Source organism: Gossypium hirsutum, chromosome A01 (genome assembly GCF_007990345.1).
Source record: "Gossypium hirsutum isolate 1008001.06 chromosome A01, Gossypium_hirsutum_v2.1, whole genome shotgun sequence".
Classification (NCBI taxonomy): Eukaryota; Viridiplantae; Streptophyta; class Magnoliopsida; order Malvales; family Malvaceae; genus Gossypium; species Gossypium hirsutum.
Genome location: NC_053424.1, coordinates 113,904,993 through 113,917,620, shown reverse-complemented (window position 1 = coordinate 113,917,620; position 12,628 = coordinate 113,904,993). Strand labels below are relative to the sequence as shown.

At 32.0% G+C, this 12,628-nt stretch overlaps 1 protein-coding gene across 4 annotated transcripts; it reads left to right on the top strand.

Moving 5' to 3' along the window:
• Nucleotides 1–4,597: 4,597 nt before the first annotated feature.
• Nucleotides 4,598–12,411, top strand: LOC107922535 (kinesin-like protein KIN-14L). Of its 4 annotated transcripts, none has more exons than XM_041114012.1 (20): nucleotides 4,598–4,813; nucleotides 4,985–5,076; nucleotides 5,288–5,445; nucleotides 5,539–5,685; nucleotides 5,758–6,007; nucleotides 6,337–6,428; nucleotides 6,520–6,591; nucleotides 7,449–7,523; nucleotides 7,989–8,070; nucleotides 8,394–8,489; nucleotides 8,574–8,747; nucleotides 8,839–8,945; nucleotides 9,029–9,207; nucleotides 9,306–9,470; nucleotides 9,620–9,870; nucleotides 9,986–10,149; nucleotides 10,295–10,322; nucleotides 10,914–11,553; nucleotides 11,766–11,950; nucleotides 12,052–12,411. In XM_041114012.1, exons 2-20 carry the CDS (start codon nucleotides 5,010–5,012, stop codon nucleotides 12,135–12,137), a joined length of 3,018 nt encoding a protein of 1,005 aa, XP_040969946.1. In that variant the 5' UTR covers nucleotides 4,598–4,813; nucleotides 4,985–5,009; the 3' UTR covers nucleotides 12,138–12,411. The 4 variants fall into 4 exon arrangements, with proteins under 4 accessions (XP_040969946.1, XP_016708106.2, XP_016708105.2 ...); XM_016852617.2 differs by having other exon boundaries at nucleotides 4,600–4,813; nucleotides 10,295–10,892; nucleotides 11,484–11,553; XM_016852616.2 differs by having other exon boundaries at nucleotides 4,604–4,813; nucleotides 4,989–5,076; nucleotides 10,295–11,553.
• The last annotated feature ends 217 nt before the right edge of the window (nucleotides 12,412–12,628 follow it).

Here is a 12,628-nt window from a genome sequence, read left to right as displayed (position 1 = left end):
TTTTACAGCTTTTTAGGAGGGCTTTATTAATCCATAAAATAATGGGGCCGGATTTGAATTAGGTTTGATGTAATAGGCCTGGGCTCAAGGGTCTTTGTTGGGTCTTTTTGTCTTTTTTCTATTCTTTTCTAATAATATACTCAGTCAATTGATTTAAAAAAAAAGATTATTTGGGATTAAGTTATGTATTTGTCTATTAATTACAATGCTAATGAAAGGATATCATTTACTCTTTTATGCAGGTTATAATTCTGCTATTGTGAATAAAGTCATGTCATGCCTGAGTCATGTATGTAACTTACCAATTTTTGATCCGCTACCTTAAGAGTACACGTTTTCAATATATTAAAGCAATTGAGTTATACTCATATGGTCATTCACTTATTTAGAATTTAGGTAAGTCACATCATTAACACCACAAATAGATAAATCGACAAATGAATATAAGATAAATTAAAATTAGGTATCTGATGTATTGTTAATCTAAACAATTACATTTGTTTCTATTTTTGGGAGTCAATCCAACTTTGATATCCATGCAAGTTATCTCCCCAATTAAACTTATAGACAATGTAATAATCCTAACATGAATAATTTGTTCAAACTAATTTCATTAACCACGGATAATTTGGATTACCTATTAATATAAATTATCTTATTGCATTATAACTCGATCATATAACACAACTTAATATGAGTTAAACCATGTGTAATCACTAAACCAATATTTGCTTTTTCATTTTACTTTATATGTATAAAAAAACCATTGAAGACAACCATACAAAGAATATTAGATAATCACGTGGTGATTTTACAATTTATTCAATCAATTTAGACAATTACAAGTAGGCTATGACAAAAGCATGGGACTAATGGCACAAATCCTAACAATCTCCAAATTGCTTGATTGAAGTAATTCAGTTATATTTTGCGTTCTCATACCTTCTTGTTTCTTAAAATTACTAGCCACAAGATTCAATGTAAACACATCGACATGATAATTTTCAAATGCGATTTTGATTATATTTTACTATCCCATCCCTTATTGCCTTTGGTATGATATGATATTTGCATTAATTTATATGCTGTCTTCTTATGATATTTTATTTCTTTAGTGATAGTTATGGTCGCATTATTATTGCAATATAATGCCTATGCTTTTAGAAAAAATCTCATAAATATAAGTATATGTTATTTGATCGGAGTTTTAAGCTTTTGCTTAGAGTTCATTAAGTTGGTGATTGCTTATTGCTGAGCTAGAATAGTTTGTTTGAAGAATAGCTTAGCGTTCGTACATGAATTCCCAATTGTAGTGCGATAACTTTTATGTTGTTTTTATAAAATGTTGCTATCATTTTTTTCAATGGAATCTAGCTTCACGTTGAGATTTAAGAGGACATGTTTCATCATAAACAATTTTCCAACAAAAATTTCTAAGTCATGCACAGCTGAAAGTGCATCATAAAATAAATTTTCATTAAGAATCGAAGAAATTTGACAAAATAAGTCTACTAGTGCCATAAGAATGAGCTAAGATATTGACAATTGAAAATGAGGCTTGATAAACTGTAGAATTAACTTAAGCAAGTTTAAGAGTTGATTTGTTGATGATAACTTTAATTATTTATCACTTAATTTAATTTAATTAAAATAGTTCCTCGATACCTAAATTTAAAATTTAGTTATTGTACTTTTATTTTTATAAATTTAATTCCTTCACTTTTTAGATTTTAAATTTTAGGTCGAATTCTTAACACTATTAATCTTATTTTGTTAAATTTAAATTCATTACAAAGTCATTTCTTTTAGATACATTACTACCAAGTGAGTATTTTTTTTTAATTTCACATCAACAAATTTAACCCAAAAAATAGTAACAATGGACTTAAATTTTGAAATTTGAATATAAAGGGATGAAATTCCTAAAAATAAAAGTATATGAGACCAAATTCTAAATTTATGAAGAGTATAAGAAATTATGAGATATTTTAACCAAAATTCTATAAATGACAAATGATGTGAAGGAAAGCAATTAATACCAATAATGAAATATGAATAATTTTCATTCAGGCATAATATATATATATATATATTAGTAAATATTAGTTTGTTATCTCCCACTTATTTCAGATAAATATATAATTCTTTATATCAATTAAATTAAATAATTATTATTTAAATATTAATAGACACGTGGCAAAATTTTAATCTCATTTTTATAATTAAAAAATTTCACCTTCTAAATAATTACCTTTTTATTAAATAAAATTTAATAATTGTGTTAGGCATAGATTGTTTTAGATTAAATTATGGTTATGATCTCTCTACTATATTAAAATTTAGAATTTAGTATCTATTCTTTAACTTTATATAATTTGGTTCTTCTACGTAATATAATTAGTTAGTTCAAATAGTTGATACCCTTAATTATTTTGGTTAAAATGTTGATGTCAGTTTTTTTTTAAAATACCCAATCCAACTTCACCTAGAAATATTTATTTGTGTTTAAAAAGTATTTTTAAGAGAAATTCACTTAATCATTTTAATCAATATAGCTAAAGATGTAATTTTTTTGGACTAACTAATGTCATCATAAAAGTAGATGATTAAATTATGCCAAATTAAAATATAAAGGCTAAATCTCAAATGTGAGCATAACAGAGATCAAAACTAAAAATTTATCATTATATTATAATGATTAAAATATATAAAAAAAGTCATATTATTAGTTAATCCAAATAATTAGCACCCTTAATATTTTTAGTAGCTAATTTGAAATTTTTTTAATAACACTTGTTCCAATTTATTATGCCAAAATAATTTTTTTGATTTAATAGTATTTTTGAAATGGACAGAAAAAATTAACCAAAATAGCTAAATATGTTAATTATTTGGATTACCTAATATCATTGTAAAAATAGAGAGCTAAATTATGTCAAATAAAAATATAAATATTAAATCTTAAATTTAGTTTACTAGAGGGATCAAAACTGAATTTTTACCATTATAATTGAAATGACAAACAAAAGGGTGTAAAAATATAAAGATTAAATCTTAAATTTGAGTTTAACAGAGGGATCAAAACTAAAATTTTGCCATTATAATTGAAATAGCAAAAAAAAAAAGAAAAAAATAGAGCGTAAAAATATAAAGATTAGACATTATATTTGAGTTTAACTATCAAAACTGAAATTTTACCATTGTAATTGAAATGAAAAAAATGAACTTGTGTTACAAGAAAAGGGCTTCCTTTTATATTTAGTCTATAGATTACTAATAATATAATTATTTATTATTTATCTATTTATTAATTTAAATTCTTTAGACGTTATATATAATGTTATCATTTTTTAATACATAATAATTTATGTTTGATACATCACGTTTAATAATTAATTTAAAATTTTTTTCACTACAAACACACACAAAAAAATAAGTTGAAGCCTAATAAGGGCTACCACATGGCAAAGCATAAGGCATTTTAGTAAAAATAATCATTTGTTTTTTCGGGGAAAAAAATAAAAATTATTTAGAAATTTGTAAAAAAAAAATTAAACTTCATAAGTAGATTTTTAAGGGTCACACATGTTTCATTTAAGGAATGGTAAAAAAAATTCAAAAATTGAAAAATGAGCACATGCAACCATATTTGAATTCTGCTTATGAATTAAAATATTTCACTAACAATGAGTAATTTTAAAAAATAAAATAAAATGTTACCTTTTTATCTATACAAAATTTATTTCTACCCATTATTTACAAATTCTTAACATGGAAGAAAATACATGTTTATGCATACTCAAACTCACATCATTATTATTATTTGAATAGTAATAATACTAATTGAGTTAAAACTTAATTCACAAATAATATTATTTATATGTCAAGATTTTAATATTTTAAATTTATGTTTTTTTAACATTTTATCTTTTATATTTTAAAATTAATAAAAATATTAATATTATTTATATTTTTTTAAGTGTTTTACTGAATTGTTGCCATTGATCAACTGAACAGTCATTCAATTAAAAAATTATTAAAAATATTTTTTCATATACAAATTAAATTATATTTTTTTAGGATATTTTTATTTATTTTTATAATAAATCAATAAAAAATTCATCATAAACATGAGATTTGAAATAAATAATTAACTTTACCCTTAGATTTAAAACATAAATTAATTTTCTTTTTGTGAATTTTTATATAATTTTTAATAAATATTTTTTAAATTCCGTGAAAATTAGTGCAACACCAATGATTGTACTGGACAGAGTAAAATCCTAATTCTTTTTACTTATCTTTGTAAGAATGCACATACCGCAAATCTCACGCGCACATGTTGTACGTGCTATGCACGTACATTAATTCTCAAGCATGTGCCCACCACGCCCTATTCAAATCATCGCCAAAACATTTCTACAACGATAAATCTCATCCATAGGTTCAGGTATTTCACGTGGCATAAAAAACGGATAGGATTATCCCCCGCGTGGACCTACGTATTTGAATTCAAATTTCTGCTCAGAAAAGTTAACGTTACGATTTTGAAGGCCTGAGCTTCGGATCCAAGCCAAACACCGAAGCCAAGGCCATTGGAAGAAACAAAATTACAAGATTGCAAAATATCAAAGCAGACACAAAGAAGAGAGGGATCCCACAAAAAGAATTAAACATCCTTTGATTTTTTATCCTCATTTGACTGCGACTACACCATTTTTGCTCCTTAAGTTCCTTTTCTTTTTTCTGGGTTAACTTTAGTTTTTTGTTTTTGGTTTTGGTTAAAAAAGAATGCCCAGAAAAGATTATCAAAGTATGTTCCTTTTCCTCAATTTTTTTGGTCCAAGTTATAGTTTTTAATATATAGGGAGATAAATGAATTAATGGGTATTTATTGGTTTTTATCTGATATGATTTAAAGTTTGGGATATATTTTTTCTTTATTTTCAACTTGTTCTGATGAGTTTGATTTGATATGTGAAAGGAAGAATAGAAAAAAGGGATTTGAAATGGAGTATGTTACAAGAACTGGGTTCCATGACCTCAATTTGGCTTCAAGAAAAGCTGAAGAAGCTGGTTGGTTTCCTTTACTCATTTCTTTCTACGTTTGCAAAGAGATTGCAAAGAAACAAGAAAGTGAAGTTTTCATATATTTATTTTTTTCATTGCAAATAAAGTTTCCTTTTTGTTAAGAAAAAAGTTTGATACTATTCAACCCTTTAGTTCTTTTACTATTTTAATCAAAGAAGTTGATGAACATTACCATTTTGTTCACTGGTTTTCGCAGCGTTGAGAAGATATGTGGCTCTTGCTTGGTTAGAAACCTTAGTTGGTCCACTGGGGATATCCAACCAGCCATCAGAAAAAGAGTTCATTTCTTGCTTGAGAAATGGTTTGATTCTTTGCAATGTAATTAACAAGATCCATCCTGGTGCAGTACCCAAGGTATCACCAGATTTACTATCTTTTGTTGAACGTAAAGTTAAGCTAAGCCTCATCCTTATCTTTTAAAATTGCACTCTTCCCATGAATTTCAAGGTCGTGGAGAGTAATTCACATGCACAATCACTCAATCGGGAGTTTCAGCCTCCAGCAGCCTATCAATACTTTGAAAATGTCAGGAATTTTCTTGTTGCCATTGAAGACCTTAAATTGCCAGCCTTTGGAGCTTGTGATCTCGAAAGGGTAAATTCCGTTTCCACATTGAATAACTGTTGTAGTTTCTGGTTGCAAATTTATGTTGAAACTTTGGAACAGGATAACTTGGACGCAGGGTCTTCAGCTAAGGTTGTAGACTGCATATTAGCCCTCAAGTCATATCATGAATGTAAGCAGATTAATTGCGGAACTGCAAATGGATATTATAAGCTTACAAGGTCCCCCATGGTAATGCATTCTTCCACTAAGATCAACTCGCGAGCCTCATCAGAATCTTGTAGGCGCTTGGACATGCCTGCTGCTTGTGATAAACGACCGCCTGCCAATGGCGAAGTCTATAAACTTGAAGGTTCTGATTCATTTTGTTTGAGTTGCCCTTAAAAACTTTTAAACTTTCTACAGCAACATCGTTTGTTCAAGCTGTTGGCAAATAGTGCATTTGACGCGGTCAACATAGGAATCCTCTTAATAAAAGTTATAGGTCTTGTAGTCTAAACGCTAAATAAAAGGGAGGCACATTTATTTCTAGCTACTTGCTTTTTTTTTTCTTTTTTTTTTTTGTTGTTGTTGTCTTTTTACCTTAACATATGTATTATCCGAAGCAAATATTGTTGTTTTAGAGAGAATGTTAATCAAGTTCCTTATTAATTGACGTTTATGTGATGCATATGCTTGTAGATACAATTGTGAAGTTACTAGCCGACTACATGGTTGACACAAAGGAAAACTTTGATGACAACTTTTTGGGTTCTTTCCACAGTAGAAATCCGGTAATATATGTTTTGTATATGGACCTTGTTCTTATTCAACAAATTGAATGTATAGACTTCAGTTTCTGTATTTAATTCTCCTCTGATACAGGATTCAGTCAAAGTATTGAGCAAGATGATTTCAAGTTGCCTGGAGGAGCAACTTGTAAATAAGATCCCAGAGGTGAGCTCAGAGCAGCCAAGAAAAAATTCTTACCTTCTCCAAATGAAAATTCAATATAATCTACATTTCTGAAAGAACACCTATAAGAGTGCTTTATGTGTTCTAAATTCTGACAGTATGGATTTGAAACTTATTATGGAGTACCGGCTGGTTCCTTTCCGTTTTCCCCCCTCTTTCTTTATTAGTGAAGTGTTTAAGTGAGTATAGTCATGCCCTTTATGTTCCAAAACAGCTGAAATCCATGTTTAAAGAATTGGTGAGGCCTGTATATAATTTATAAAGAATTGACGAGGCCTACAAATTTAAATGTCAGTCTGCCAGAAAATTAACATTTTGACCTATGTTAGGATATAGCTATGTGCCTCAAATGTGTACATTCAACATTTCCAAAGTTTTTCAGTGTATTTCGAGGATCGTACCCATATCCATATCTGAATATGTGTTAGACACAGATGTTGGAGACTGTTTTATGAAAAATGATGAATAGGATGATATAGATTTGTCTTTGCATAAGTTGCTAATTACCTTAAATAGCATTAACCTCAATTTAGCTATCAATTTCAGCAATAAAATGCAAAATCCTAGGGATAAATAGTAATTTTTAAAACCCATCATTTACGTATCTGGCAAATACTGCAGCTTCTAAGTTAAACATTGTTTGTAAAATAATTAACACTTGAGAATCTGAAATTATTCATTAAAAGACTGTTGGTAGTTTTGCTTCAGTATCATAATATGGAGATATTTAGGTCTCCATATGATTTGTGTCAGTCTGTATAACAATTTTTTCTGTTGCTTTGGCATTATTACCACGTCTGATGTAGCAAAATCTGATGAGACCTTCATCGTTTTTACAGGGATCAAGGGCTTGCACGAAGAAGGCTAATCAAAACCACATAAATTTATTGAAAATGCAGGAAAAGGAACTTTCAGTATGTATTTCGTTTTCTTCACCTATCCTGTATTAGTTGCAAAAACATTATGGAAAACTATGTTACCTGCTGGCTGAGTCTAATACATGCATGTGTCAAATACGGGTATGCTCAACTTTTTAAAATATCGTTTTTTTGGAGGATCATATCCATATTTATGTCCAAACATGTCTTGTGGACACAATTTTTGGTTATGGGTTCGCTAGGAAAAATGGAAAGTCCGTCTATGTTTTATTCTACCACTTGGATATTCCAGACAGCAAAAAGTGCAAGGATTCCTTCTCATTTTAGACTATTCTAACATATGAGGTGTCTAATAGTGATGGAGCAATCCAAAATTCCAAATATATTGAATCATTTCTCTGTTTTAGCTGAAAGATCAGGTCTGGAATCTTTAACCAACCTGATAACAAGAAATGCTCATATTGTTGTTAATCATATATTTTTTTAAAATTTTATTGTCAGGACCTCAAGGATTTGTTGTTAACAGCAAAAAGAGAGTTTGAAGACTTACAATCACAACTGCAAATAGATTTGAAAAATATAGGTATATTACGTTAGCAATCATCTTGTAGCTAAATTGAGTAACCCTTGTTGAGATTATTTGCTCCATTTCCTACATGCTTTGTCATTTAGATTTTTCTTCCTAAACTTTTTAACTTCAAATGCATGTGTTTTAGTTTTTTCTTAGATTTTATGGCTTCTCCATAGTCATCTTTTTCTCATGATGAATTCAGCTAAACTGTATAAATGCAAAAAATAGTTGTATCATAAATTGTACTTCCTAATTTTACTCATGGAGCTTACCGGGGTAAATGCATGAATTCTTCTTCTGAGAATTTTTTCCCATCATTACTTACACGGTCTCAGGAAGTCAAGTAGAAGAGATGTCCACTGCTGCAGTTCAGTATCACAAGGTGGTGGAAGAGAACAGAAAGTTATACAATATGGTACAAGATTTGAAAGGTACAAGTTCAATGTTCATCATAGTTTTGTTTTAATTTGGAGCTGCAGAATCATCATGTCCTGATAAAAAGTTTTACCTTCTAGGAAATATCCGGGTTTTCTGCAGAATTAGACCTGCTTTCTGTGGTGGAACTAGAAATGTAATAGATTTTATTGGAGAGGATGGTTCACTTGTGATTTCGGACCCATCAAAACCCAAAAAGGATGGAAGAAAAGTCTTTCAGTTTAATCGTGTTTTTGGTCCAAGTGCAACACAAGGTAAATTGTAACAAAATTCAGTCTAGTGTGTGTTGGTTATGATGTCTTGTCTTGTACATGGATTTGATTTCTTTACACAATCTTATTTCAGATGATGTGTTTAATGACACTCAACCTTTGATTCGATCTGTCATGGATGGTTATAATGTTTGTATCTTTGCATATGGCCAAACTGGATCAGGCAAAACTTATACTATGGTAAGACCTTCAATTTGCTTCGTATCATCTTGGTCTACTTATCTGAGTTAGACTTAGTTTGGTTCCAATTCATATGGTGACAGAGTGGTCCATCAGGTGGATCAACCAAGGATTTGGGGATTAATTATTTAGCTCTCAATGATCTCTTTGAAATTTCTAATCAAAGGAAAGATAGCATAAGTTACGAGATTCAAGTTCAAATGGTGGAGATATATAATGAACAAATCAGAGACCTTCTTTCAGAAGATTCATCATCCACCAAATATCCTTTCTTACTGAATTCTGTCTCGGAAAATGATAATTTGCTTATTCTTGCAATTTCTAAAGCATTCATGTAAATGGTATCCTTAATGTGCACAAGTTAGAGATTCGTAGCTGCAGTAATGATAATGGCTTAAGCCTTCCAGATGCTACATTGCATACAGTGAAGTCCACAAGTGATGTGCTAAATCTAATGAAATATGGAGAGGTGAATCGTGTTGTCTGTTCCACTGCAATCAACAACAGAAGTAGCCGCTCCCACAGGTCAGTTTCAAAGGTTCAATATTTTTATATAAAAAATTACCTTATATTTTCTATGTTATAGCAATGTTACCTGGACTTGAGAGTGATTGTCAGATAATGAGCATGTGTCCAAGACAGATATCACAAGGATTGTATGTTTCACTTTGCAGTATCCTAACAGTACACGTGCATGGGAAATATACATCTGGAAACATGATTCGTAGTTGCTTGCATTTGGTTGACCTTGCGGGAAGTGAAAGGGTGGACAAATCGGAAGTTACTGGAGATAGGCTAAAGGAGGCTCAACATATTAATAAGTCTCTTTCTTGTCTTGGAGATGTGGTCACCGCTTTGGCTCAGAAGAACTCTCACATACCCTACAGAAACAGCAAACTCACGCTTCTCTTGCAAGACTCATTAGGTTGTTACCAAAACCTCCAGCTTATTAGTTTCAGAATGGCACACATTGTTCTTCATTTAGATTATGTTTTTTATTTTTCTTTTCTACTGATATTTTTTATATGGAAAATGTCTAGGTGGACATGCTAAGACATTGATGTTTGCTCATGTGAGTCCGGAAGAAGACTCTTTTGGAGAAACATTAAGTACCTTGAAGTTTGCTAGGAGAGTTTCAACAGTAGAACTTGGTGCTGCTCGTTTAAATAAAGAGAGCAGTGAGGTTATGCAGCTCAAAGAGCAGGTAAGCATATAATTAATTGTGTCATTTACTTGAGCGATTCAACACTGTACGTTTTGGTTTGGGTTACTCAAATCTACTACTCTGCCTGCATGTAAATTATATTCAATTGACCCTGCTTTTGTAACTATTGAATAAATTCTTGTAGATTGAGAACCTCAAGAAGGCATTGGCAAATAAGGAAGCACCGAGCACACCTTCATACAAAATGAAAGAACCTAAATCTCCATTTGAGAAACAAATGGCAGCGATTGCGAAAACTCCCCCACGTACTCGAAGGTTGAGCATTGAGAATGGTAGCACCATGAAATCTGAGAAGGCAATGAATGCAGAAGACAGGAGAGGACCAAAAATTCCATCTTCTATAACTCGGGCAAGGAGGTTGAGCTCGGAAGGCTCAAGAAATGAGGAAAATAGTCAGATAAAAGTATCAGCAGATGTTAGTAGGTCTTTACATGCTAGCACAGTATCCGTACAGAAATACAGTCAGTTTCAAGATGAAGAAGCAGTTACAAAACAGTTTGGGAATCTCAGCAACGGCAGCTCAGTGATGGAGGCTTATCATTCTAAGCCTCATCAAAGCCCTACTAGTTCATCCTTCCAAAAGCAAGCACTAAAGACTGATTGTCGAACACAAATTCCTAGACTTGAGCTACCTAGTACACCTGAGCCTAAAGTATACTCTAGAAATGACATACAGAATCTCATGCAAACAGTAATTTCTACAGAGTCCAGAACGGCAAATGGTAAAGGATCAGCATTGGCAAATAAGGAAGCACCGAGCACACCTTCATACAAAATGAAAGAACCTAAATCTCCATTTGAGAAACAAATGGCAGCGATTGCGAAAACTCCCCCACGTACTCGAAGGTTGAGCATTGAGAATGGTAGCACCATGAAATCTGAGAAGGCAATGAATGCAGAAGACAGGAGAGGACCAAAAATTCCATCTTCTATAACTCGGGCAAGGAGGTTGAGCTCGGAAGGCTCAAGAAATGAGGACAATAGTCAGATAAAAGTATCAGCAGATGTTAGTAGGTCTTTACATGCTTGCACAGTATCCGTACAGAAATACAGTCAGTTTCAAGATGAAGAAGCAGTTACAAAACAGTTTGGGAATCTCAGCAACGGCAGCTCAGTGATGGAGGCTTATCATTCTAAGCCTCATCAAAGCCCTACTAGTTCATCCTTCCAAAAGCAAGCACTAAAGACTGATTGTCGAACACAAATTCCTAGACTTGAGCTACCTAGTACACCTGAGCCTAAAGTATACTCTAGAAATGACATACAGAATCTCATGCAAACAGTAATTTCTACAGAGTCCAGAACGGCAAATGGTAAAGGATCTCAAGTAAGAAAATCGCTGCGAACAACCATTGGGAAACTGATTAGTGGCTCTGAAAAAAGGTAGGCAAAACTCAGTTCTTATTAACTTTTTATTTAACGTGGACTATAGTTGTTGGCCCATGCAACATGGATCATAATGAAGAATACTGACATATGCATTCTTTTAGAAACGTCTAATATTGTATGCAGTTGTGTCAAGGTGTGAAAAACCTTAACAGGGTAAGCCTTCTTGACTGTAATTCAATATGAACATCTCTGCATAAAAATTACAGGAATCTACAGAAGACATTAGAACTAAAGTCACCTGTCAGGGGAGTGGGCAATGTGAACGATCTCAAGTCACCACCAGTCACGGCTCATGCAAAAGCAGCACGTAGGGAATCACTTACCGGTGTCCAAACATCAGGGTCAGACAGGTCCCGCAGATCTTCCCTTGGAGGGAAGCCAATCGAGTTGAGTAAGTACAAGTGTTGGCATCATTCTGGTCTCTTTTTGTGTTCCCAACACATTTTTTTGTGTGATGATGATGGAAATTTGTTTTGGTATTTTCTTATGTAGGTACACCTATGAGCAATAACAGGAATGCCAGGACACCGCCTCCTGTCCACCCATCATCAGCAAAGACAACAAAGCGGTGGTTGTAATCTTTGTAATGGTTGAATGCTAGGCTCCATTGATGCCTTGAAGCAATATTGAGTTGCTGACATTTATAAAAAACGGCTAGAACAAGTTGACTACTAGAATGAGTTGATGTGTACATAGGAAATAATAGGATGTCAGTTGAAGCAGGTTGATATAGATCAGCCAATCTCTCTACTTCATATATCCACTTCGCTATTCTTCTATTTCTCACAATTTTTCCACGCCCAAGTTGGCTTATACTTTAATTTAATCCCTGTCAAGATCTGGTCGCCTCAACTTGTTAATATCTTTCATATTTCTGATTAATAAGCAGTAGTTTAGGGACCCTTTTGGCCTTTCCCCCTGTAGCGACGTAAAAATTTTGGTTTGGGGTCGCTAATTGTGACAATCTAGTGAAAAAGTTTGAAAACTGAAGTTTGATTTTAAAATAAAGAGGGAGTCGCCACCGATCCTTTTCGTAGGTGTGATTGGACACCTATTAGATTCATTGTTT